Consider the following 27,840-nt stretch of genomic DNA (forward strand, 5'->3'; position numbering starts at 1 on the left):
TGATGAGACAGAACACTAAGTATTAGTTTTAAACATAAAAAAGTAAAATATGGTGGTTAGCACTGTTGCCTCACAGCAAAAAGGTCCTGAGTTCAATTCTACCATCATGCTGGGGTCTTTCTGTGTGGACACAGTCCAAAGACATGTAGTTAGTGGGGAAAAGTTAATTGGAAACAATAGTTGCAAATGGTTGTCTGTGTTAGCCTGTGTTAGCCCTGTCCAGGGTGTAACCTGACTCTCGCCCTAAGACAGCGAGATAGGCTCCAGCACCCTGCGACCCTGAAAAGGGTAAGTGGTGAAAATAAGTAAAGATATTTAAAATTATCTTTCCTCAGTAATATTGAACTAAAACTGATTTAATAAAACATCACAATGCAGAAGTTCTTTAAATTAATCTTATTTTTTTATTGATCGACTTTAAACACTGAAAGTTGTTTTTGTGTTGACGGGGCGTTCAAGGGATCCGCCTCAGCCTCTGCTAATCCTGCACTCAGATTAATGAGGCAGTGAATGCAGCACACACACACACACACACACACACACACACACACACACACACACACACACAGGAAATTAGCTGACTGAGCCTCAGTAAGAAGTTATATTTGTGATAAATTGAGCATAAAAACTGATCATCAGTGAAACTTAAAATTTGTGTCAATTGTATATAAAATTCTGTTTCAAATTATTCTGTACACACACCTGCTTTTTGGAATTATTTGTTGAAGTTTTTTTTAAAGGGAAACAAAGCAAAATGGAAATCAGAGGAGAGGGGGAGGAGTTATCTCTATGGTAACACAGCAACAAACCCAGAGAAACCAGAGAAGAAGGAGAGCAGACTTTGACAAAGGACCAGAGGAGGAGAGGAAGAGGAGGATCAGCAGCAGGTGAGCAGAGAAGCTGGTGGCTCTATTTCCCATCATTCAGGGCTCAGTTTGATTCTGTGGTTTGTATCTGAGGTGCTTCAGATGTCATGCTCATCATCACCATCACTCTGTAGCTGCCACCTTTATCTTCATCAGGCTGTAACTCTGCTCATGACAGGACAATGGCCTGTTTCCGGGGCAACCGGGAGGAGTTTTACGGAGAAGTGCTTCTATTGGACAACAGAAAGCTGACACTGACGGTCGAACAGGGCATCAAGGTCAGTGCCGACTTCCCGTTGGCCGTTTCCTCTCCCCTCTGAGTAAGACTGTCACCACTCTGTGGCCTCCATCAAACCTCTATGCAGTTAGAGGGGACTGACTTTGAAAGATCATTATTAAGAACTTCCTGTTATGAACTTTGATTTTAGTGGCAGTAAAAAATAGAAAACCTGACAGGTTTGATAGCTGTGTATTATTGTGGGGTCTTTACCTTACAATATATATTGTTGTGGTGGTATATATATTTATATATTGTTGCATTGAACTGATTGGGCGGAACGGTAATACAATGGTTAGAACTGTTGTTTGACAGCAAGAAGCTCTTGAGTTCAGCCTTGCCGGCTTTTCTGTGTGGAGTCTGCATGTTCTCTCCAGGTTCTACAGCTACCTCCTACAGTGCAAAGAAAAGCAGTTAGTGGGGTAAGGTTAACTGGTGAATCTAAATTGCCCATAGGTGTGAATGGTTGTCTGTTTCTCTGTGTTAAATTAGCACTGCGTCAGGCTGTCAATACAGGGTCTACAGGGTCTGGCAATAATACTGTCCATCCCACGGACTTATCTCAAATCTCATGGCGATAGAGCCTTCTCCGTGGCAGGTCCCAGACTTTGGAGCAATTTAAATCACTACTAAAGACACATTTTATGCCCTGGCTTTTAACACACTATGACCCAAGTATTCTGGTCTTATTTTAATAATTGTAGTTATTGTTTTAATTCTTTTATTGTCCTATTATTGTTTTATATTATTATTATTATTGTATTACATTGTTGCTTTTTAATGCCATTTTTATATTGTTAAGCACTTTGTGCAGCATCGGCTGTTTGAAAGGTGCTATATAAATAAACTTGACCTTCACCCTACCTCTTGCTTATAGTGGCTTGCATAGGCTCCATCCCCCCATGACCCGATAAGGCTAAGTGGAAGAGAATGAATGGATGAATTGAACTGAATTGATAGGTTTGATAGATCTGATAAGTTCTTCAGCATCCTGTCTCTGTGAGTGATGAAAGCTCTGAATGTGACGCAGTGTATTGTCCTCAGAGATCATCGAAGGCGGTCTCCATCTTGCAGCTGGTGTTCGTTGAGCTAGGCGTGGTCGAGGTTGAGTTCTTCGGTTTAAAGTTCTGTGACAACTGGCAGCAGACGGTGAGAACACAAACAAGAAGTCCAAACTGAGCGCGCTCAGGAGCAGCAGCAGTTACTGTTTGTGTTTCTTTCAGCTCTGGTTGGATCCTTCAAAGACTCTGTCACAGCACAAGGAACTCGGTGAGCTGCAACATGAAATTCATCAGTAACATAACTGATCTGTCTTATTGATTTATCCTCAGATTCTCAAACAGCACATTTCTCATTTTTTGTTCCAGCTGGGCCGCCGTACATTTTCTACTTTGGAGTCAAATTTTACATTGAAGATCCATCGAAGCTGAACGAGGAAACAACCCGGTATGTTTCAGTGCAACCTAACAAATCCATGAAACACTAAACGCATCATATCTGTCTCAACAAGCCTGCCACCTCATCAAAGGTGGCCTTATATGGCCATCTGCCACGGGTGCCCTTAACGGTCCCCCCTCCCCAACATGGGTGGCCTTATGTCGCCCTCTGGCATGACTAAGCCACCATAATTTCATCTGCTTTTTAAATACCCTTGGTGAAACTCATGTGTTTCCTGTGTCAGGCGTCAATTTTACCTCCAACTTTGTCAGGATGTACGTCGAGGTCGCCTGCCATGCTCCGGCCACCTCAGAGCTCAGCTGTGCGCTCTGATGCTGCAGGGTGAGAAGAAAATGTATGGAATTATTTTTCTATCATAAGTCACAAACGACAAAAGATAATACAGGCATTACATTACATTCTTTGTGCATAAGTTTGAGCTGCATATACATATAGAAAATGTGTTCCTGACAGAGAAGATTTCTGACATTTTGTGTCAATTTAAGAATGTAACAATTTGATTATTTCTAATAAAAAGAGTGTGAAACTCAAGATCGACTTGTATGTTTAATTATGTGGGCTAAAGCCAATAAGAAAGTTACAGACTTTTTATGAAACGTGTATACTTACTGCATTTGATGTATTTTAACCATATATAATACATATTAGAGAATGTAACACCTGCATATGTGTAAAGAAAAGGCTTTGAATTTGATTCTGCACGTCTCCGAAAACGTCAGAGCACTTTTGCAAATGAAATGAGTAAAATGAAATATTTGCTCAGAATATGTTTTTTCTCGTGTATGACTTGTGACATCAAAATAATTCTGTACACCCGTTCATATGTGTGACTTCTTCATCAGTCAGTAAGTTCATTATTGATCTCCCATGTTTGTTTCAGCGGATCGAGGCAACCAGAGTGAGGACAACACATCAGATGCTGAGGAGACGCAGGAAGTTCAACTCATCCGCAAAACGCTCAGGTACACAGGAAATGATGCCATGCTGTTAAAGGTCTTGTTTCTGTAATCACATGACCTGATCCCATATTTTATTTTGTTCTGCCACCATCAAAAATATTTTTAAAAAATGATCAATAATCAATACACGACAAAAGATGGAGCTGCACACTAACAAAAGAAATCACTTTGATTGATTGAATGATTGATTGATTCTTTCTCTTGCTGTGCAGTGGCGTCCCTCGCTCTGAGGCTCAGCGCCACTTCCTGTCTGTCTGCAGCTCTCTGCAGATGTACGGCGTCTCTCTGTTCGCCGCCTATGTAAGCCTTTTGATCACTGATCAATACAAGAACTTCAGCCGATCAATCACTGATCCGTGCTGACACCATGACTTTGTGCAGGGGGAGAACCACACCGAGTACTTCCTGGGTCCAACACCAGTAGGAGTGGTCATCTTCAAGAACAAAGAGCTGGTGGGAAAATATCTGTGGTAGGTTAAAAACGCCTGGATGACATCACAGTGATATGACCCAAACAGAAGGTTCATATCAGTGTTAATATTTAATGATATGTATTGATCAGTTTAAATGTGTGTTAACATTTCCCTGAGATGAAGACAATGAGTCATGGTCAGGAGGATTAACAGCTAGGGGGGGCAGCAAGGAGGGGGCGGGGCCAAAACAAGAGGAAACAGAAATATATGACCTCAGTCATGTGACCCTCAGCTTGCTGTCTTTTGCAGGCAGCGAATCATCAAACTTCACTACAAAGACGAGAAGTTCGAGCTCAGAGTGTCAGGCAGAAACGTGAGTTCCTATTGGCTGACTAATGCTAAGCTAATGCTAACAGTGATCATTAGATAAAAAACATATTTTTAAAAAATGCAAAAACGTTATTTATAAAAGAAACTGCATGGCTTTCAGGGTTCAGCGACATCGTTCTTCTTCCAAACATCCGACTGCCGCAGCTGCAAACATTTGTGGAAGTGTTGCGTTGAACATCACACCTTCTTCAGGTAATGCACACCGGCCTCTGTGATGATATTTAATCTGCTCACCTTCTCCAGGTATTCAGCTCTGCACACTTTGTATCTGATTCTGAAACAAAATGTTTCAGCTTCTCCTGGTTTCTTCTGATTGGCTCATCTGGCTCCCATAAACTAAACCTGGTTCTCGTAGGCTCCACCTTTCCCTCTTCTCAAATCACCCCATGAGCCTGCCTTTACCCATTTCACATGTGTCAGAAAACCTGAAAATAGTGAAAAAAATAAGGATACCTGCACTCTGTGACATCACACAGATCCATGAGGAGAAAAAAAGAGACAAACACACCCATACACATACAGACTCACACAGACACACACACAGACACACACACAGATACACGTGCACAGAAAGACACAGACACGCACTCACGCAGAACTCAAATTTTTTTTGTTTTCAGGATGTCAGAGATAAACCTTTTAACACACAAACTGAACCACAATAGGTAAGCACACACACACACACACACACACACACACACACACACACACACACACACACACACACACACAAACGTTTCTGATGATGCATCCTTTTCTTCCAGTTTCACTTGCTCTAAAACTCCGTCTCTCCGTCTGTTGAAAAATGGCATTGACAACAAAACGGCATCAGCTGATGTGTGTGTGAGGGCAACGCGTCAAGGTGTGTTTAGGAAGACATGCTGTGGTTTTACTATCTGCTCCTGTAATAAAATAAACTACAGCTCTGTCCCCACTTCTCTATTCCAGCCAATCATAAGCCAAGTTGCAGTAGTGAACTAATAACAAAACACAGCGCACTACCTGCTGTTCAGAGGTGAGAGAATGTGCTGATGTCATGTGATGCTGACATGCGATGATGTATTTTGATCACATATCTGAACTTGCAGAGGGTCAGAGGGCAGGGCGAAGCCTGATCATGCTAAGCCCAGTGCACCATGGGAAAACAACACAAACATGTACGTTTAAAACAACCTTCTGCAAGGTGTAATCTGATTACTGATACATGTAATTAAATTAATGCAGAATGTAATCTGATTGCCACTGTAATCTCCGATTTCCTTGAAACAGTGGTCTGTTCAACCCAAAGTTTTGTCCAAACACCAACAAAGACGAACAAGTCCCAGGAAGACCACAAAGGTAAGGCAGGAAGGGAGAAAGGAAATGAAGGAAGGATGAAATGGAGGCTTAAATGAAAAAAGGAAGAAAGTAAGGAAGGGATAGGGAAAGAAAGGTATAAAAAAATGGGAGGTTGGAAAGAAGGGAGGGAGGACAATGGGGAGGAAGTAAGAAAAACGGGAAAGAAGGAGTCAGGAAGGGAGGAAGGAATAGTAAAGAGGGAACTAAAATGACACATTTTCCTGTTGGTGTTTGAGGCGGAGCAGAAGTCTTGATGGAGATCGACCAATCAGAGAGCAGAGGAGGAGGTAAGGAAACTGTCATTTCTTTAATGCCTTCATTTGTTTCTAATGAAAGCTGTGTCCAAATTCAGAGGCTGCAACCGAGACCTTCAGATTTGCGTCACCGCTCTCTCGGTGGAGGCTAATAAAGTCAGCCGTCTGCTCCTTGCTATGTAAAATATAACAGGGCATTGGAGTAAATTTTCTACCATCTCACACTTCTGTTTAATCAGTTTTCTGTTTGATGTTTATTCAGCTATGTGAAAACTATAACTTTAATCTCAGCCAAACTGATTTATTCATAAACAGATAAAACACTGGAAAAAGCCAAACATTTTTAAGTTATCTGAGTGACTTATATATCATGTTTAACCTGAGTAGCAAAGACCACAGGGGGTTGAAAATGATTTGCCGGGAGTTCGCTGTTCTCGCCAGCTCTAGTGAGCCTTGACCACCTGGTTAGCTATCGAGCTGGTGGGTAACAGATGGCTCCAAAAATGTCGGAGCACTTTTGCAAATATGTGATATATGTGTGTTGATAAATTAAGCAGATATTTGAAGTTTACACAGCTACATTCTTGCCTGAAATGTATCATAAAAGTTTATTTTGTGACCCAGAAAGAGTAATCAAAATAATATTACAACTAAGTAGCTGCCGCCATTGTTGGAAACTGGAATTGGCTGTGCCACGCTATGAATTCTGGGATATGGCAGGCCACAAAGGACACCTGACTCCTTCAAATCTGAGGAAAAGGAGGACACATTTGTCAGCCGCATTTGGAGGAGTCTTTGAATTGGGATAGCCTACGTCACGATGTATGTGACGTAATCGGCCTTCAAATGCGGCCTCAGGAGGATGCACCCTCTGAATTTTATTCAAAAGTTTTTTCATGTTTGTCCTCTGTGTGTCATGATGGTCTGCCCACCCTCAGGTTGACCGTTCAAGATATTTAATTGGCTCTCTGCCCAGCAGGTCTCATTCCCGTGGCAACACGAGCAGCGGCAGCGAATCAGAAAAGATGTCAAGTAATAGTGAGCGGTGCCGAAGAAGACCCCCAAAATGGTAAAAAAAAAAAAGTTAGCTTAGCGTCTTTGTGTGGCTAACACTGATGCTAACTGAGCTAACTGTATCCATAATTTCCCATTTGTACTTAGCAGTCGCCACAGTGACCACGGTCCTGACACAACTTCCTGCCACCATCGCCGCCGCCACACCCAATCGTAAGTAAAACACAATGGTAACAATGCTAACATGTGCTAAAGGCTATTGCTAACACTTGTTGTGTTTGTAGCCACAGTCCTGACAACCAAATATGGAAACACATCCAGTAAGTTACACATTACAGAGTACTCTGATTAATTGCAGTAGTCCAATTACTTCCAGTACTCAGAATACTGTGTGTCCTTACCATGTCTCCAGGAAGGAGTTGGTGGAGCCTCCCAGTTTGATTGACAGACAAATGGAGGACATACCTTATAAGGAAGTAAGGTAAGTGAGGGAATAGGGCTTTGGCGTTGACGTCACGCGGCCGTGCATTGTGGGATCGCGGCGCCATGTCAGAAGGCCAAAAAAATCAAGACAAACGCACTGTGTTGGAAGCGGGACTGCCAGAACCATGCTTAAAATTAGCGCAAAAGACAAAGGGCTGTATCGTGACCGATTGCACCCAGAAGCCAAGAGACGGTACTTGGAAAAAATAGCGTGCATCGGTAATGTGGACCCGTATGAAATAAGGCAGTGGAGTGGAAACCCAGACAGCCTACCGCTGTTGTCCTATCCCGATATCTTCGCGTACCTTGTCTGTGGAGTCAGCGCATAGGGGAAATCATTTTCATAATTATAAATCCCTGGAGGCGCACATCTGATTCACAAACGGTTGGGTACAAGATTTGGCCGTTTTTAAGCCTCCACGTTGGCAGTACGTTGACCATATGACCAAGATACAGCCAGAGGTTGCACATAACATTGACTTCTCCTCAGCAGCTGCCCCAAAATTTGCTCTAGATGAACGATTCATGATTGATGCCAGCTGTGCGTTGCCATGTAAATAGTTTGCATTTCATGTGTATGTACTTGCTAAGTACATTTGAACAGATCTTGAAAAAAAACAAAACATACTTTTTTCTGTTTTATTGAAACCACTTTACAGAAAGTACAATTATTTACAATGAACTGTACATGCAACACAGCAGTTTTATGAATATTCAACAAGAGCAAGTTTCATTTGGCCCTGGTTTGACCAAGGGGCACATATTCACCAAAACACAGCACACCTTAACAATCTTATCAATCAGTGCTGTCTTCACCCTCACATGATGTGAGTAATCGGATTGGCATTGTAGTGTGTAGCATTTTGAACTTGTTACGCAAACTACCTATTACTCGCTCAACATGAATTCTCAGGTGGGCAATTGCTCTCGTTTGGGGATGGCAGAGAACTCGATATCCGCTCGTCTGACCGCTGCAATCCAAGCCTGACATCTTCGTTTAGTATTATCGGATACATGAGATCCCTCCCGTTGCCTCCAGGAGGGGAAACGATGAAAAGAGAGCCCATTTTCCAGCTTCTTGCCTTCCCTATCATGTGATCTACCGTTGCAACCGACAACACAGTACCTACGAACCACAGCTGACGCTTCCGTGTGCTTTGTCTGGCCTACTGTCATGGCGGGAGGGGGCGTGGCCGTGACATCACGCTCCAAAGCCCAAGGAACTCCAAAGGCAAGGAACTGAGGGAGGGAGGAAGGAAGGAAGGAGGGAACTAAGGAATATATTGGTGTCTTTCAGGGTGTTGGGAGAGCCAGTCAGAATGCGTCGTTCTCGTTGGACTCGACGGCATCAGCGGTGGGTGTCAGCCTCAGACCTCCGGTGGGTGTGGCTCACTGTGTTCACGCCTCATACTGGAAACATTAAATAATCCTAATTTGAATGTAAAGGTCTAAATTGAAAACATTGGTCAACCTTCAATTTCAGGAACAGGCCAAATCACAGTAGGTGAAATTCAGATCCAACCTCAGGTTAGTTCCACAGATGGTCTCAGGTGCTGTCGCCAAAACAAATCAGAGAAACAAGAAACCCGAAATCGCTTTATGATCACTACAGAACAAAGAATCACTCAGAGGAATACAGAAAAATACAGACCGGCCCTCCACTGACAGTCACGACTCTTCTGACCGGCCAAAAGACAGTCAGAAAATCTGGTTTACTGTGGAGTGTAATCTGATTACTGTGGGGTGTAATCTGAAGTAAATTTAGATGACATGGTTTTGGACAGTATGAGAACTGTGACTGATAACTTATCATGTATAATAACTGTATTTTTTACAAGGAATGAAAGAGAAATGTAATAATCAGCTCACTATTAATGACATCATTGGGGCTGCCACTGTTTGCAGTTTATGACACTAATTATTACAAGAGAAAGCAACCGGAGGAAGAACTAAGACATGTAAGGCCAGAGGAAACCACGAGTTCTTTTAAAAATGACCTGTTCATCCACAACTGAGAAAATGTTCATATTGATGGTGCATATGACATTTTTAAGAATATTCATGACATTATAAGATGAAAACTGTCCAACAGTACAATACAGCAGAAACCAAGAACTGATCATTTCCAAATGCATGTAAAAAAGAAAAACACGCTGTATGAGGAATTCATAAATTCAATTCAATTTTATTTACACAGCGCCAAATCACAACAACAGTCACCTCAAGGCGCTTTGTATTGTAAGGTAGACCCACAATAATACATACAGAGAAAAATCCAACAATCATATGACCCCCTATGAGCAAGCACTTTGACAACGGTGGGAAGGAATAACTCACTTTTAACAAGAAGAAACCTCCGACAGAACCAGGCTCAGGGAGGGGCAGCCAGCTGCCACGACCAGTTGGGTTGAGGGGAGGATGATGGGATAAGACATGCTGTGGAAGAGAGCCAGAGATTAATAATTCATTACACAACGAACATGAGAAGCAGAACATAAATGTAAAATTACAAAAATAAGTTTATGTTAAACGGCTATGGTGAAAGAAGTGTTCTTTAAACTATAAGAAACACAGTATGGTGCACTGCCTGCTTCTGAATAAACTAACCCACAAACAAAGTTTATGAAGTCACTTAAATATTGATGTAAGACCTTTTGGGATGGATCTGACTGAAAGCTGCTCCGGTACTTTCTCCGTGACAAACTTACAGCTGATCCTGATGTGTGGCTGTCTGGTGATGCCAACTGAGAAGTCGCCCTTTGCGTTAGAGAAGCTGAAAAATACAGGAGCCTGAAATGTTGCCATGACAACTGTATTAATTTTATTTATACTGGAAATCAGGAAGGATCTCCTCACAGAACTGATCACATCAGAAACAATAAAGCTTTAATCAAACTGAAGCCGTGTACACAGACACGCCAATGTTACTGCTGTTGATGACATCGGCACTCTCTTTATTAATAATGGTGATATCAGTATCACTATAACAATGCTACAATAACATGCGTGTAAATTAATATGTAGTGAGGTTTTACATTTGAACTTTTTTGCTTCATTTGTGTTTTAGTTGTACAGAATTGCTTCCTCCTCTTCCTGTTACCACGGCAGCTGACACTTCCTGTCGGTTTCCCACGAGCAAGCACAGTTAAGACATGGGCCGGGCTGTTGTGAAGTCTCGTTTTGAAGCCTTGAAATGAGCATTTCTGCCAAAAAGACAGATGTGATCCAGTGTTTATAGAGGTCAGACAGCTGCTTCCACAGACCTCTACAGGAGCTGTCATCCCTTGTGGGCTTCGGACAGAACTTCATGCTTAGCTTCACCCAGGAGCTGCCTCTATGTTTGTCATCATCACCTCTGTTACCAGTACTAGGGACGGAGCTTTATCAGATGGTACTGGTGTGTCGATTCATAGCCACTGTCCAGAGGTTCTGACTTCCTGTGAAGTTCAGGTCACTTGCTGGTTAAATGTCAAGGATTAGGGTAGATAATATTTACTAAGGCAGGTATCTGGAGGCAATTACAGGTGAGGAGCAGTTTGGGGAGTGAAGGAAATCTAACTCTGGCGTTTCACAAACGCCTTTAATAAGCTGAAGGCTGGGAGAACTGACCCTGCTTTTGTCCGCCTTCATGGAACAAGTCTAATGGAAGCACAGAAGAGTCGTCACACCTGTGAACACACCTGTCTTACCTGCTTGTATGTGATCAGTTTTTGAGTCTCTCTTTTATTTATGGTCATTTAATTTTTAGTGACTCTTGATGTGAATAAATGGCTGCTTCATCTTGCTCTCTCTGGCAGTGATGAAAAAGGACTTCTCTCTTTTATGATCTTTGAGCTCAAGGCTGTTACATGTAGCTGCTGTCAGCTGTTCTATGTTTGTCGGTCATATTTTGGTCTCATTTTGTTCTCTTTTCTTTTTTTTTTGTGGTTTAAAAATCTGAACAATCAATAAAAATCTAACTTACATTAGTATTTAAAAATGTAAATATTGTTTATTAATGATGGAGCTACTGTGGAGAGAAACTGTGAGAACCTCCCTCCAGCCCAGCAGGGGGCGCTGATACACAGCATGCTGAGCACAGAAGAAGACGCAGACTCTCCTCACGTGACCGTCTGCAGCGTGACGTGAGATCAGCTGACTGCGGCCACAGAGGAGGTAGAAGCAGCACAAATCCTCCGTCGACCTTGCTCCGTGTGTCCGCGCAGAGTGACCCAGCATGGCGAGCCAGTCTCAGGGCATCCAGCAGCTGCTGCAGGCCGAGAAGAGGGCGGCCGAGAAGGTGGCCGAGGCCCGCAAGCGTGAGTACCAGTCCGGCCTTCTGGGCGCCGAGCCCGCAGCGGGGCCACTGTTACCTTTGACAGGGAGCAGAAACCGTGTAAGGCAGAACTCGGTCTGTAATTCGGTGAATTTACAGTTTCACTGGCTGCTCGCGTTCTTCTGACGTCAGACACGGACCGGACTCGGTACAGCATCATCGGATCGGTCCTCCGTCAGACTGCTGGCACCTCCCTGAGCACGTCAGGGAGGGGATTATAGCTTTGCCCGATCCGACTCAGATCGGGGTAGAAGCAGGTCTGTTTCCGCTGTGAGGAGAAAACTCGCGGCAATGTAACGGCTCCGTGACCGGGTCAGAACCGTAACACGGTCGGTAACTGCAGGGTGTTCACTTCCGGTCAGCCCATGATTCATGCGCGGGTGTCTGTTTCTGTGCAGTTTTTTATCACATGATCAGTGTGGTTCCGGTCTCCTGATGGTGAAACACTGAGGTCATGTGACCTAGAGTCACAGTAGTGTTAATAACCCGCGCATCAATTCATCTGCAGACATTAAACTTCCACCGTCCTCCACCCGTTACCTGTAAACCTGCGGACTGATCTGAGTCCAGTCTTTAAATGGTTTCTCTCTCGTGTTGTGTGCAGGTAAGAATCGGCGACTGAAGCAGGCGAAGGAAGAAGCTCAGGCTGAGATCGAACAGTACCGCCTGCAGAGAGAGAAGGAGTTCAAGACCAAGGAGGCAGCTGTATGTACCCTAGTCCTTCTCCTCCCCTTCTTCCTCCTCCCTCCTCTTCCTCTCTGTTTACATGCTGAAGAATGATTTATTATTTTCCTTCTTTAATTTAGCGTGAATCACAGAAACAACTTTTTCTTTCTTTCTTTATTTTCTTCTTTGTTTCACTTTCAATTTTTGATATATATATATATATATATATATATATATATGTATATATATATATATATATATAAAATTAATTCGTTTCCATTGATTGAATTCGAAAATAAAATCTGAACGTTTACTATATGTGATTGAATATCATTCCTGTACTGCCAGCACAGTTAAGACATGGGCCGGGCTGTTGTGAAGTCTCGTTTTGAAGCCTTGAAATGAGCATTTCTGCCAAAAAGACAGATGTGATCCAGTGTTTATAGAGGTCAGACAGCTGCTTCCACAGACCTGTACAGGAGCTGTTTTCGAAAATGCCTTTAATAAGCTTTCTGACTGAAGGCTGGGAGAGCTGATTCTGCTCTTTTTTTCTACTCTTTTTTTTTTTTCCTTTTTAAATAAGTTTTTTGTATTGTTTGTTATGAAATCATTAGTAGTAGTCATTATTAAATCTTTATCTATATAAATGTAAACCTGGTTTTTATACTTAAGTACTCTGTGTATATAATAGTTATTTCAAAATAAAAGTTATATATAATGTTTGTCTGTTTCCGCCCAAACTCCCCCTCCCTCCAGGCTCTTGGTTCCCATGGTAATAGCGCAGTGGAGGTGGATCGTGACACGGCGGAGAAGATGAATCGTATCCAGGCCAGTTACCGTAGTAACCGAGAGGCCGTGCTAACCGAGCTGCTGCGGCGCATCTGCGACATCCAGCCAGAGTTTCATGCCAACTACCGTGTGGCTGGCTGAGGGGGCGAGTATGTTATCTAAGATGAGGGGGGCAGGGCAAACAGAGGAGGCCTGGACATTAGTTTTGTTAGCAGCATTAGCTTGGATAAAGCATGTGATTTCAGAAACTCTATAAAAGTGTTAAAACCTCAGAGAGCTTTTATTTTGAAGGTTAAAGTTCATTTCTTCCTGTTTTCCCATGCTGGGTGAAGGTGTGGTCTAAATGTCGGTGTTACTGTGGTGATGTTTACGAAATATTTATATCAAATTAAATTTGTTTTTCTTTAAGTGTTTCCTTGATCTTGCAAAATAAAAGCCTGTTCTTTCCACTTTGAACACCAGCCAATCAGGTGTAAATTTACCAGCAGTTGCCAACTGATGTGACAGCTGCTAATAGGCTGTTTCACCATAGCTCTGTTGTCTGATTGGCTGGAGAAAGTGGAAAGACTTTTATTATGAAACTACTGTCCAATTCCACATTGTTGTTTCCTGTTTGTGACCATGTAACTTGTTGTTGTTGTCTGTGACATGGTGATGATGAACATATTAAAAATGTTGATTGGCTGAGTCTGTGTGCTGCTGCTCTGTGATTGGCTGAAGGTGTTCCAGGCGCGTTCATAGGGTAACAGGTGCTTACAGATAGCTGTGGGTTTATTCAATTTAATCGTAGTGATATCTATTCATTAAATCCTGAATCGATTTTTTTTTTAAAAATATAAATGTATTTTGCCAGAAATGCCAGAATCTCAGATTAAAACTCACAAAACTATTTCAATATCCGCCAAATGGTTAATTCTGCACAATAAATACAAAGCGTGGATCTTTTACCTGACGGCATGTACGCAGATACGTAAAGACACATAAAAATCACACTTTCTGCACAGCTCTTTCTCTCAGTGAGCTTCAAGAACAGTTTACCATCAAAAATCTTTATTTTCTGCATTATTGCTTGCTTATTATACACCAGTCTGTAGTTGTGTTTAGTGCTGTTGCCCGTTTGTGCTGTTCAATACCGAGTTTTAAATTTTTTTTAAAAATGATGCCAAATTACAAAATGCTTAGCTGTAACTTTGCTTCACTTCAGCAGCATCAGGTAATGTTCTGCTGATTCATGTTCTTTAATTTTTGATCTACTGCAGAATATTTTTAAGGTTATCTGCTATAAAAAGCCAGGCCGGGTAAATCTCCTTCATGCTTTTCTGTGTTTTATCCTCAGTTACTTTGACACAAAGGCATCACAAGTTTCACCTTTGTTTTTAAACAAGAATATAAAAATATGGATATGTACTGATAAATGATCAGAATGATAATATTTCTGAGTCAAAATTGAATAGAATCAAATCGAATCGGGACCTTGTGAATCAGAATTGAATCAGTTATAGAAATCGGTGACAATACTCATCCCTACTTAGAGAGTCACCTGGGGTGTGTTCCCTTGTTCCTAATGTCTTCCGATTGAGCTCAAGGAAAATTGTGTAGAATACCCAAGGACGTAAGAAAAGATTAAAAACAAAACAAAACAGTGTGCTGAGGATTTGAACAACCTCACACTCCTTTCTGCTTAACGCCATGACACCGCATGTCCGCCATATTGAAACTACTACTATCACGGGTGATATGGTCAGATCACAGATAAGATCAGAGGTGAGCAGTGACGCTGGGTTTTTACATCACCCAACTTCTGAAACCTGCACTGTGATTGGTCGTTTCAGCAGTGACTTGAATGCACCCTCATGTAGTCCAGCTTTATGATCCGGGATGAGGAGAACGATGGAAACTGTGGAAAACATGGAGATCGTGCCCCAATGAGAACAAGATTGTAAGCGAGAGTAAAGATCTCAGGATAAGAGTTCATCCAGTTTAACCTGCAGAAATTCAAACAGCTTTGTTCCTAACAGCAGCTCGGAGGTTCCTCCACTCTTGGTCACTAACATACGAGACGCCATCTTGGTTTTAGCTCTGCAACTCAGGGAAAATTTTTTTGAGCGTTGATTGTTTCAAAAATCTCAGTATGTCTGTTTGATATATAAAGCTCTGTGTGGAGCACCCAGCATCTTGGAAATCAGAAGGCTGTCATCGGTGCTACGACCAAAACCACATGACACAAACCAATTTTAAAATTATTGAACTTTGGTCAGAGACATGAAAATGATTTTTAAGTACTTCTTTAATATAATCTTTTTCATGTATTGTTTTCACAACTTTGAATCTTTTATTATTAAAATTTAATATATATTTATATACATAAAAATTCCCCTTTTGCCAGCTGATCTTGCCAGCTACGAATGCCGACTACGGAATGGAGCAGCTGTCAGCCTCCTCTACATGGATGACATGAAGTTGTATGCCAACCCTGAACGAGACATCGATTCACTGATCCACACCACCAGAATGTACAGCAACGACATCGTTGTTCAGACTGGAGAAGTCTAGTTGGATGATAATGACTGAGACAGGACTCTCTTCCAGACACTAAACCAAGGCACAATGTACATTTCAATTCCTTTAATTTTAAATATGTTTATATTGTCTATCCTGTAAAATAGTCAGATGTCTATTCTTATTAATGTACAGAATTCACCTACTTGCTGCTACTACTGCACATTCACCCAGTGTATATACTATATGTATGTATATATATATATATAATGTTCTTCCTCTACACCCCCCCCCCCCCCCCCCCCAATTTTTGCACATGTCGAGGAGCGTGTCAGGCTACATTTCACTGTGTGTTATACTTGTATAACTAAGCATGTGACAAATAAAGAACCTTGAACCTTGAACCTTGAATGAAGAGAGGGAAGGTAGTCAGAACTGAGGGGATCAAACAACCAGAAGGCAACATTGAAGTCATAGAAGACAGCTACAAGTGCCTGGGCATCCCACACGCAAATGGGAACCATGAAGAGGCTGCTAGGAAAGCTGCAATCCCCAAGTACCAGCAAAGGTTCAGGCAAGTCCTGAGGAGTCAGCTGAACGGTAAAAACAAAATCCAGGCTGTCAATACTTATGTCTGATACCTGAGATGATAGGCTGGCCAAAGGAGGAGATAGAAGCCACTGACATCAAGACAAGGAAGCTCCTGACCATCCATGGAGGGTTTCACTCCAAGTCCAGCACCCTGAGCCTGTATGCTAAGCGGAAGGAAGAAGGCCAGGGATTGGTGAGTGTCAACACCACAGTCCAGGATGAGACAACAAAGCTGGACTGAAAGACAGCACAGAGGCACTAATAATGGCAGCACAGGAACAAGCTCTGAGTACAAGATCCATAGAGGCTGGGGTCTATTACACTAGGCACGACCCCAGGTGCAGGCTGTGTAAAGATGTCCCTGAGACAATCCAAGCTAAGATCCTGTGGGACTTCCAGATACAGACGGACAAAATGGTGCTGGCTAACCGACCAGACATAGTGGTGGTAGACAAGCAGAAGAAGACAGCTCTAGTGATAGATGTAGAGATACTGAATGGCAGCAACATCAGGAAGAAGGAACACAAGAAGCTAGGGAAGTATCAATGGCTCAGAGAAGAGCTTGAGAATTACCCCGTGGTAATCGGAGCACTAGGTGAAGTCACTCCCAAGCTAGGCAAGTGGCTCCAGCAGATCACAGGAACAACATCGGAGATCTCTGTCCAGAAGAGCGCAGTCCTAGGAACAGCTAAGAGACTGCGCAGGACCCTCAAGCTCCCAGGCCTCTGGTAGAGGACCCGAGCTTGAAAGAAAGACTGCCGCAGGGGCGAGTGGGGAATTTATAAATAAATGTGTATATAAATGTATATATATATGAATAAATACATGATGTGTGTGTGCTCAAATTTTGTTTTGTCTTTTTTCTTTTTATTGTTTTATTGGTCCAGAAGCTCCAGTGGCACAATTGGTTAGTACACTGTACTTATATTTTAATTGTTCAAAATTTTTTAACGATTTCATTGTTGTATTTATTTTGAGTAATTTAAACAACATAAAAAAGAAGAAACAGTTACTCCTTTCCGTCAGTTAATCATAAACTCGTTCATTTGAAATGGTTTAAACTTTAGTGTACAGGGTCAAACTCTGCCCATTCATAACACGTCTCTCACACACACACACGTGTACTGTAATCAAGTTCTTCCTGGGCTCCATAAGAAATCTTTGCACTGTGATAACACACCATAAAAAAGCACACACAGCAAATAACTGTGACACATGTGCGTGTGTGTGCATGTGAACATGTTTATGTTCATATTTTTGCTGCATTCCTGAAGGAGTAGTGCATAATGGTAAGCCCCAGCAGCATTTGGTGTCTGCCTCCATCAGTCGTCATCACTCTCCTGTTTTCTCTCTCTGAAGCTTTTTGTGGTGAATGAATTGATGACATTCTTACCTGCATATGACCTTTTAACCCTGACTGTAAACAAACATGATTCAACTGAAGCATCACCAGTGAACAGGTCCTTCAGCCTGATGGAAACCATCTGTGTGAGTGAGCTCCAGCCTGTGAGGTCATCCTGCACAGGGTTGAGCCCTCATTCGTCATCCCGAGACAGTGTGACTCCAAGTGTACTCCTTTGTCAGGGACAGGAGCTCATCTCAGTGAACAGGTGCACATACCTGCAGCAGGGTCAGTTTCCTGCTCCAGCTGTGAGAGCAGAACTTCACATCTGCCTGCTGACGGCCACAAACAGTCACAGCACCTGTTTGTCCTCTGATGCGCTTCAGTCGTTTTTATTGTTTTTGATGGTTTTATATATTTTTTTGTTTTAAAAGATTTTCTGTTGTTTTTGTTGTTTGTGGCGTTTTTTTCATAATTTTATTGTTTCTGTTCTTGTTTATTATTTTATTTTTGTTGTTGTTCTTTTTATTGTTGTTCTTGATGGTTTTATTGTTGGACTCTGACAAGTGACGTGACTTGATGGCATCACTTTTTGCCCTGCTGTTTGTCACCTGACTCGTCATTACAAAAAGTCTACGACGTGGCTTCCGAGGCTCTGCCCCCTCATCAGGAGTTGCCCTCTGATTGGTGATTCGTTTTTTCCCTTCAACCTCCTCTAAGCTTCGTAAAAACGTCTTGACGTCACTGCCGGAAGTGGCGGCGTAGTGGCGCAGAGGCAGACAGTGAGAACTTGAGCTGAGCGACTTTTTTCCCTCCTCCTTCTTCTTTCTGTGGTTCTTCTTTGGGTTTTTCCCCAGAACCTCTGAGTTTGTTGCTTCGGAGCCGACGAAGGAAGAGAGCAGGAGGAACCTCCGGATCTTTTCCAGGTGAGCTGACCTGAGTTTGATTCGTCGGAACTCTGCCAGTGACCTCTGCTGCAACGCGCTAGCACATGACTGGCGGTTGTACGAGACTCCCTGCAAAAAAACTTCAGTTTAAGAAAGGTGAGCTTTAACGGTAAACGGGCAGGTCCGAGATCGGAACCAGCAACCGGGTCGGAAACGGGAGGTTTGCGTGATTACTCCGGCTCTGTGCAGCCCTCCCCTCAGAGTTCAGGTCCTTGTGAACCCCCCCGCTGTGTGACGTGAATACCACTCAGATCCGCTGTCGTGGCCGCCCGCTTTGCTTCCAGAATTCCACAGATTTCAAAGGGAGTTTGGTGACGAACTGTGATTGGCGAAGGCAACACGCAGCGGCACAGCAGGTGCAGTCTGCCACGTGCACGCGCGTGTACATGGACACGGCGGCTGTAAGTGGCCAGGTGTCCTCAGGGATTCCACTCACCTGAGTGTCTGTGTGTGTTTTCGAACCCTGCAGTCAGCTGAGACTGGATGTCACCTGGATGGGTGACGCTACGTCCAGATGAACAGAATCAACCTTTTGGAATTCTGTGTGTCTTCTACACGCGACAAAAACACTTGGATCATAATCCGACAGAGAAGAAGAAACAAACCTGACGTCCTCAAACCACGGCGTGACCTCAGATAACATCACTGTGAAGACACCGAGACGGTGTTTTCACAGTGATGAACACGCACGCGCGCACACACAAACTCGTTTTCATATGTTCGTGAGTACATCTCATTGACATAATGCTTTCCCTAACCATCTAAACGAATGCTTAATCTTAACCCTCAGCCTAAACCTAACCATAACCCAATTGTAACCCTGACACTAAAACCACATTTTGAGCTTCACAGGCATTTTGTCCAATTTTCTGTCCTCACAAAGATGTCAAAACATGTACACACACACGACTGTAGAACCGGTTGCTCAGAGTTATGCTGGGAACATACTAGAGGTGGAAGTCACCATACATCCCACGATACGATATTATCACAATATTTAACGCATGATACGATATTATTGCGATTTTTAAAAAAATATTTTGCAATATTCAGATTCTGTACATATAGTTAAACTTTATCAATATTCATTTAATCTAATATCAAAGTCTCACACTCAGTCTTTCTCTCATTTCAGTCAGTTTTATTGTTGACAAACTGAACGGTTTGTATTACAGTCTAGTCCAACTTAACTGAATGCAGCCATCTGGTACAATTATAGCTATTCTGAACTATGCAATTTATGAAAACTATGCAGCCTATTCAGCAACTGAAGAATTTGAAAGTAAATTAAAACAAAATATAAATTTACATTAAATAAAAAAAGTTTTAAACTTAATTAAAATAAAACATGTCTTAAATTAAAATAAGTAAACTGTCATATTTATTGCTGCCAAAAAAAGTTAAACACATTTGGACAGTGAAGGAATGTCAGGATTTTTGCTCAGAAAAAGGATCAACATGCTCTGAGCATAAAAACCTTTTTTGTAACAAAATATTGATTTCTGCTGTCCCTGTATCGATACATTATTAGCAAACAAAATATCACGATACTACACAGTATCGATTTTTTCCCCCACCCCTAGAACATACACACACTCTCTCTTTGTTTCTGACTGTAGAACCAGTTTCTCAGGTTTATGTTGGAAACACACACACACACACACACACATACACACACGAGTGCACACACACACACACACACACACTCACACATGCAGTTTCAAGAGGTCAGGGAAGTTCTGTAGCCTGTCAGACTCCATGCTGGCAGCTTTGATCTTAAACCAGAGAAGCTTTGGTGTGAAGAAGTCCAACATCACATTTGATCTCAGTGAATGTGAGAAAAGGAGTGCATGTTCAACAGGATATATCATTTTTAAATATAATAATACAATGCTGCTGATAAAGATAATGACATGAAATCTTCCAGGATAAATTAATAAATGTGTAAAATTCAGAGAAAGTTCTGGTTCTGGTAGCTTATTACACAGATCCTCCTGTAATTACATAACTGAAGAGTTTCCTTTACTATTGTTTTCTTGTGGCTCTGACAGAAGGACTTTTCTGTCATTCAGTTGTTTTTCTGTTATGTATTTGCTGTGGTGTTGCGTGAATGAGAGTGGGAGGAGCTCTTTACCAGCAGAAAAGCTGTAAAGCTTCGAAAATACAGTTAAAAGTCCAAAATCCCTGAACTCCACGCAGACATTGTTCAGATATACCAGTGCCATCCAGTGAGCTAGACTGCAGTCTTTGCCAGTCTGATTCTGGCCCCCGGGGCTAATGTTTGACAACCGGGGTTTTACAGGAATCAAAGCAGAAGACACACACAGGGATAACCTCTGATCTCTGCCCTAAGTATTGCAGCAGCTCCTGCTCGCCTGTCAGTAGATTGCAGAATTGATGCAGTCCTGATGTCTGATCACTGCTGACTGTGCGCACACGGTGAGTCAGCCATCAGGTGTGGGTCAGCGGTGTTGGTTATGATGATTGATTTCTTCTGATCAGGTGTTTTGGAGGTTGTTGTCGTTTTACCTGCCAGCTGATTCTAACCTCATGTGTCTGATTCTTGCTGTGTGACCTTTGACCTCCATAAAGTCACACCTTTTTGGCATGAACCCGCCATGCTCGGGTTCTTTTTCTGTAGGACCTCCTGAACTATGTGAACTGAAATTAAAGTGCTATGTGACTGCTGGGGTCAAAGCTGAGGAGGGTGTGAATGATTGACTGGAGGTCTGCTGCAGCAGCGAGGGCTGGCTTCACTGAGCTCAGTTCAGCTGGTGGATAAGTGCTAGAAGCGATGAGTCACTTTGCTCATCTGCAGGAACAGGATGTGATGTCAGCCGCATCAGGACCAGCAGAGACCACCTAATCAGAGCAGAGCTTTCACAGTGTGGGTAACACTGATGTCCAATCACCTTGCTCCAAACTTCTGTCAGAGCCTTAGAGGAGGTAAAGTCAGCTCAGAGCTTATCCTGCTGAGCTGCAGTCACACTTGTCATTGATTATTGATTCACATTCGATTCAAGATGCCCCTTGAATCACATTCATTAAGTTTGGTTGAATTCTTTAATGTATAATAATACAATCAGAGATGTTCAATCCTGTAAGGCCCCACACTGAACCCTCAGACAGGTGATCCACCTCTCACCTGGATCCAGGTTCATCAAGGTTCCTGCTGTGTGTGCGTGTGTGTGTGTGTGTGAGAGAGAAAGAGAGGGACAGAATGAAGCAGTCAGAGTTCAGCCTGCTCAAAGCTGATTGGCTGTCTGATGGTGGAGCCAGCCTATGACTGGCTGGAGGTTGTCGTGTAATCAGCTTTTATCTGCTGTTAAAGTCTCTGTGTCTCTCTCGCTGTTTCAGTTTCTTCAGAGCTCGATCACCCGTCACTTTGTCCTGCAGGTAAGAATTTCTAAATAAATTGAGATCAGCCAATCAGAGCACAGGATTCACAGTGAAAACAGCAGGTAAAGATGAAGAATTGAGTTAGTTTTATTTTGAAATGTGTGAAAGGCGTAACATCCTGTGTGGTTGCACCTGCACTGATGGTCACACAGGGGAACGCAGAGCAGTTGACCTGCTGGTGTTTGAAGTGAGACACCTGACCTTTCCTGTTGCCACGCTGAAGCATGAAGTCTTTCTCCCCTTGCGGCAGATGGCCACTCCTCGCTGAGCCTGGTGCTGCCCAAGATTTCTTCCTGTAAAAAAAGGAGTTTTTCTTTCCCGCTGTTGCCAAGTGCTTGCTGATTGGTGGGTGTTATTGTAGGTCTCTACCTTACAGTATGAAGCACCTTGCTGTGATTTGGCGTTAAATGAATTAACTTAATACTGAATTGATGTCACAGGAAGTGCCCATTTTGTTCAGAGTGAAAACTGACGTTCAGACCGCTGCTGTGCATTATTGATCAGTTTGAGTCATGAAAAGTTCTGATTGATGCGGTGCTGCAGGCCTTTCAGTCAGAGGTAACAGAGAATGGCATGATTGGCCGATGGATGGTCTGCTGTCGGAAAAGCTGAGAAGCTCCACCTCCTCTGCAAACGTCTCAGATGAAAAGGGCGTCTCCTCGTCCCATCCTGTTTCTTTTTTGTGTGAACTTGAAACGCTGCGCGGTGTCCTCCGTGCCCTCACCGTGCTTCTGTGGACGTTTATTCTGGACAGATATCACAGGTGATGACATCATCAGGAAGCAGGAGTTTCGCTGTGTCCAAACACACGTTTCATGTCTGATCTGACTTCCTCAGCTTTGGAGTATGTCAGTGGGACTTTGCATCTGTGAACCAAGAAAATGTGCCCCACTTCCTGTTTGTGCAGAGAACGCCACGGGAATCATGCGAGGCATCCAGACGAGTTCAAGCGGGAAGAACAACAACAGAAGAGGAAGTGAGAATTCTGGGTTCCCATAGAAACGTGACAGAGATTGGGTTTGATTTGTTCATACGTGCTCTACGTTCAGCTGTTACATGTGCACAGGTGCACGCCTCTTCACTCATCAGATAAACTTTATTGACACCAAACTGCAGCTGATCAGTGATAAAGGTCACATAAGATAAACTTTATTGATCCCAGAGCTGAAATTCCTCCACTACAGCTGAAAATAAAAGATCATTTAAAAATAAATAAAATATAAAACAACAACAAAACAAACGGAGTGGAAAAAACTAAAATGAACCAAAACTAATGTCAGAGAGAGGGCGAGAGACAGAGGCACTGAATAGAGAGAGAGAGAGAGAGGAGGCGGCCTGCCCAAACATGACTTGGGGTTTAATGGTTGCTGACGGCAATTACCAACCTTCCCCTTAATGTTAACGATGCTGTAATCTAATTGGCTGATGGCAGACGCCAGCTCAGAGTGTTCCGACTGGCTGGTTTTGCTTTCCTTAGCCTCGGGGCCTCACGGCCAATCGGATTACAGTGAGGGCGCCTGTTCTGTGACATCAGGCTGTTGCTGAAGTTACAGCTGTTGGCGAACTGATGTGCTGTGGTGATGTCACCAGTGGTCAGTTGGTGTCTGTGCATGGACGAGCGAGGATCGCTGAGGAAGAACAGGTAGGAGAGCAGCTGCTTTAGCTTTATTTTAACCGCACAGGTGAGCTCAGGTGTTGCCGTGCATGGATGCTAACGATGACGCTCAGCTGGAGAGGAGGAGTTGGCATTGAGGAAGATCATCAGCTCGCTCTGAGGCTGGTGAGGGTGGCTTAAACCTGATGCCCCACTGGCGGCAGCTGCAGTGCTAACATGCCACAAAGCAGTCTCGGCGCAGCGGGTCGTTTCCATAGATACACATCGCTCATTTCTTATGCAGAGGTTTGCAAAGGCGACGGTAAAACAGGCTGCAACAGATCTACAGAAGGCAGGTCGGTCTACAGATGCAGCGGCCTCGTCATGAGAGCGTGCGTAACTGCCACACCTGAGAGGATTTCAAAGACGACATACGCACCTTGACTGCATCACAGCAATAAACCATAATTTGTTTAATTCCAAACAAAGACTTTCAAATATTCTCTCAAATACGCACCAATAAGGCAGCAGGGCAGGATTCTGGGGGTGGGGCTACTGGTGAATGACAGATGGCTGTAGGAGGAGCAAGCAGCACCCTCACTTAGTGCCTAAAAGCTAAAACGGGGACGGGTGATATCACATTGACATCTATCTTTTATATACAGTTTGTGGTAACCACGAGCATGTGACTCAGTCACATGACCAGTGTTTATTCAGCTTTACAGTTACCACTTCTTTCCGATAATTTCATAATCAGAAGCCAATAAGGTCAGTGATCAATATCCTGATCAGACACGATTCAGACCAGAAGAGCTGTTTCTATACCGTTGACCATAATATTTTATCATACCATGCTGTAGAAGTTACAGGTACCGCTCTGCAGTGGTTTCAATCATACCTGCGAAACAAAGGCGACTGATGTCGTGATTTGGTCTGCTCACACAGAGTTCAGATACTTTAATTTTGAAATGTTCACTAAATGTTCCTGCTTCCAAAGCATTGTGGGAGCTATAGTCCAAAGAGCGTAGTGGTGGTGTTCGTGATGATGATGATGATGATGGTTCTTGTCTCGTCTCACAGCAGCCATGAATCACCACATGAATCACCACATGAATCACAGCACCATGGCCCCGCCCACCAGCTCAGAGCACGACCACGGCTCTGGAGGAGGAGGAGGGGAAGGGAACCATGGAGGTCACATGATGGTAAGAAGTGGGGCTTATCACTGCTAATAACAGGTCATAGATGATGTAGTGAAAGGTCTCTGTGTGATGTCATGCTGTTGTTAACTAGATGATGACATTTTACTTCGGCTACAATAACGTGGAGCTGCTGTTCACCGGTCTGCTCATCAACTCACCTGGAGGTGAGTGATGTCACCGGCACAATTGTGGCTAAGATCCTTTATTTCCTCTGATAATAAACTTGAAGACTTTTTAAATTCTTTTTGTGTGCTTATTTTGTTCTTATTTTATAATTTATAATGATTTTAATATTATATTTACATTTGTAGTTATATCTGTATAGCTTTAGGGTTATGTATAAAAATGCGTTTTGTACTAAATTGAATACGTTTAGTTTTTCAGATTTTTCATTTTATGTAGATTATGATTAAATTTAGACTTTTAGAAATTTTGCTTGCAGTATGAATTTTGAATGTGTTTTTTATAACTGGATCTGTTAACTGTTTGTTAACTCCACCTCCTCTTCCTTTGACGTAATCAGAGATGGTGGGGGCATGTATTGGTGTCTTCCTATTGGCCGCCCTGTACGAGGGGTTGAAGATTGGTCGTGAGGTTCTTCTGCGTCGTAGTCAGGTCAACGTCCGTTACAACTCCATGCCACTCCCCGGGGCTGATGGGACAGTGCTGATGGAGACGCACAAGACGGTTGGGTACGTTGCTAACGGTAACCGTTAAACAGGAGAAGAAGGAGGAGTAGGAGGTGTCGGTCTCTCAGAATTCCTAGTCATTTACCTCATGGTAAACACTAATTTTTACTGATTGGCAGCCAACATTTGGAGGGGGCGGTGCCTCCTGTCATGAGTAACTCCCGCTTCGTGGAATTATTTCCCAGGTAAATGGGTTTGGGTTCTGGTTTTGGTTCAGGTTCTTGTCCTAGGTGGGTCTGTCTGTCTGCTTTGATCAGGCTGTTCAGACTTCTATGCAGCTTCTAATTGCAGGTTCTCATACAAGATGTCCTACACCTGCTAATGGTTTAGTTGACTCAAATGCTAATGTTAATCTAATCATATGCGGGTGGATGTTAAAGGGTTAACAGTGGTGGAGGACTTCCTGCCTGTATGTGGTGTCTTGCTCTGTGACACTGGGAAGCTGATGATGCTAACTGTAATAATTCTAGTTCTGATTCTGGACAGGCTAAAGCTAGTGGTGGGCTAAGTCTTACAAATAAATACATGTTTTGTCTTTGTGAAACTGAACATTAAACACCGTAAGTCACCATAAGACTTTGGTCGCTGTCATTTGTGCATGATGTTAACTTTAAAACATGTTAACTTTATTACTGCTGATGCTAACTGCTAACACTAATCCATGGTAATGTACACAATTTTAGCTTAGGATACTTTTAGCAATCCAAAGATGTTTCAGTCATCAGGTTCCATGCTAACTCTAAGCTTATTATAATGTGTTAAGTGCTATAAGCAAAAGCAATACTAATGCTAACAGGGCTACAAGTATTGAAGGGTAATATTATTTAGCATGCTGATGCTAATGCTAAGTCTTATCTCTTGACCTCTCAGGCAGCGCATGCTGAGCCCCGCCCACTTCCTACAGACCCTGCTGCACATCATCCAGGTGGTCGTCAGCTACTTCCTGATGCTCGTCTTCATGACCTACAACGGTTACCTCTGTATTGCTGTGGCAGCTGGTGCTGGAATGGGCTACTTCCTGTTTAGTTGGAGAAAGGCGGTGGTTGTTGACATCACAGAACACTGCCATTAGCATTCATGCTATTTAGCACTATGAATGCTCGCTAACACTCAGTATTAGCATGCTGGCCTGTGTGCTAATAGAACTAAACACCAAGTTAGCTAATTAGCACGACACACTAAATTACAGCATTACCTGGTAAAAATGGTAATGTCACATCATACTGTAGTTGGCAACAAACGACAAGCTAGTTGTCTTCTGATTGGCCAATTCACTTTTTTTCCCCGTTTTGTTAGCTTAGCATCGTTAGCAGCTCATTAGCTGGGCCACCAATCAGAAGGCAGGATGTAATCAGTTCTTTGACTACTAGGAATTGATTGATTAGGAGCTGTTTTGATTTGTTGTATGTACAGAGCAAATCAAAAGCTTTTTTTTTTTTTGGTTAAATTTTACTTCATGTTTACGTTTTAAGATATTTAGAAAATTATTATTATTATTATTGTTATTATTGTTATTATTATTATCTGAATCAGCCAGTCGGAGCTCGATGTTGATCAAATGAAATTTTAACTTTTGTTTTTGTCAGAAGCAGTCACTTGATTTTGTTTTAAATTGAAGCATCATGATCTGTTTGGCCAGTTGAGTCACCGTTGGCCTTAACGCCGCTGCCACCTGCTGCCTTACTGCTGACTGAAGGTGGGGGCGGAGCCTCGACTCGTTTCACTTCACTTTAAGTCGACATCTTAGCACTTGCCACATGTGCTGATGATGACATAAGAACGTCTCTACTGTTGTGATTACTTTATTTTTGATGGTTCACACTGAGGAGGGTGGAGTTTACATTCTGGACCAATGGGATCGCAGGGATTGCTGGATTTAAAGTCCAACTCCAGCAAAAAGTATGTGGACATAATTTTGGTCACAGGCTTTTTAGCATGTGCACTTACTTCTGGTGCACTGCCTGAGGCTGTGTGGGACCAGCTGGTGTGATCTCGTCTTGTGTTTTATGACGTGAACCCTGTGAAGGAAACTGTTTTATGTGATCGTGTTTTAAATGCTGGAATCAGTAAAAAACTGAATAAAGTTTAAGTAGAAACTTGTCTTTGTTGTCTTTGTGGAGCAGCATGTTGCTCTCCATTAGGTTCACACAAGAGTTTCTGGGTTTTTGTTTTTGTTTTTTCCTCTTTTGTGGCTGTCACATTGTGCGTGCGTGCGTGCGTGTGTGTGCGTGCGCGCGCGCGCGTGTGTGTGTGTGTGTGTTGGGTGATATGTAAAAATAAATAAAAAATTTCCAACCGGCAATCATCAGACCAATAACCGGCAATAGGTGATATATTTTTCTTGCACAAAAGTTT

The 27,840-nt window shown here is 42.8% G+C and overlaps 3 protein-coding genes across 10 annotated transcripts; all 3 read left to right on the forward strand.

Moving 5' to 3' along the window:
- The first annotated feature begins 165 nt into the window (after nt 1-165).
- On the forward strand, nt 166-11,142 carry epb41l4a (erythrocyte membrane protein band 4.1 like 4A). Of its 2 annotated transcripts, XM_085283268.1 has the most exons (24): nt 166-887; nt 1,045-1,144; nt 1,521-1,565; nt 2,188-2,292; nt 2,367-2,412; nt 2,511-2,589; nt 2,825-2,922; nt 3,482-3,563; nt 3,773-3,860; nt 3,942-4,030; nt 4,283-4,346; nt 4,464-4,555; nt 4,984-5,028; nt 5,128-5,225; nt 5,312-5,378; nt 5,452-5,520; nt 5,633-5,701; nt 5,938-5,988; nt 6,935-7,024; nt 7,117-7,182; nt 7,254-7,289; nt 7,382-7,450; nt 8,750-8,830; nt 10,520-11,142. In XM_085283268.1, exons 1-24 carry the CDS (start codon nt 790-792, stop codon nt 10,599-10,601), a joined length of 1,809 nt encoding a protein of 602 aa, XP_085139394.1. In that variant the 5' UTR covers nt 166-789; the 3' UTR covers nt 10,602-11,142. The 2 variants fall into 2 exon arrangements, with proteins under 2 accessions (XP_085139394.1, XP_085139395.1); XM_085283269.1 differs by lacking the exon at nt 1,521-1,565 and having other exon boundaries at nt 167-887.
- A 406-nt stretch (nt 11,143-11,548) lies between these two features.
- atp6v1g1 (ATPase H+ transporting V1 subunit G1) lies at nt 11,549-13,906 on the forward strand. Its single transcript, XM_085283275.1, has 3 exons — nt 11,549-11,750; nt 12,372-12,472; nt 13,190-13,906. Exons 1-3 carry the CDS (start codon nt 11,669-11,671, stop codon nt 13,361-13,363), a joined length of 357 nt encoding a protein of 118 aa, XP_085139401.1. The 5' UTR covers nt 11,549-11,668; the 3' UTR covers nt 13,364-13,906.
- Nucleotides 13,907-18,387: 4,481 nt separating this feature from the next.
- On the forward strand, nt 18,388-27,581 carry slc31a1 (solute carrier family 31 member 1). 7 transcript variants are annotated; one of them, XM_085283281.1, is made up of 8 exons: nt 18,389-18,580; nt 21,959-21,997; nt 22,153-22,345; nt 24,675-24,799; nt 24,888-24,960; nt 25,320-25,488; nt 25,605-25,670; nt 26,356-27,581. In XM_085283281.1, exons 4-8 carry the CDS (start codon nt 24,680-24,682, stop codon nt 26,555-26,557), a joined length of 630 nt encoding a protein of 209 aa, XP_085139407.1. In that variant the 5' UTR covers nt 18,389-18,580; nt 21,959-21,997; nt 22,153-22,345; nt 24,675-24,679; the 3' UTR covers nt 26,558-27,581. The 7 variants fall into 7 exon arrangements, with proteins under 7 accessions (XP_085139403.1, XP_085139407.1, XP_085139402.1 ...); XM_085283277.1 differs by lacking the exon at nt 22,153-22,345 and having other exon boundaries at nt 18,388-18,697; nt 24,678-24,799; XM_085283276.1 differs by lacking the exon at nt 22,153-22,345 and having other exon boundaries at nt 18,389-18,697.
- Nucleotides 27,582-27,840: the final 259 nt, after the last annotated feature.

This window comes from Mchenga conophoros, linkage group LG7, assembly GCF_057382185.1.
Source record: "Mchenga conophoros isolate Kocher_MC1m ecotype Shallow Benthic linkage group LG7, M_conophoros_male_GT1.1, whole genome shotgun sequence".
In the NCBI taxonomy this organism is placed as follows: Eukaryota; Metazoa; Chordata; class Actinopteri; order Cichliformes; family Cichlidae; genus Mchenga; species Mchenga conophoros.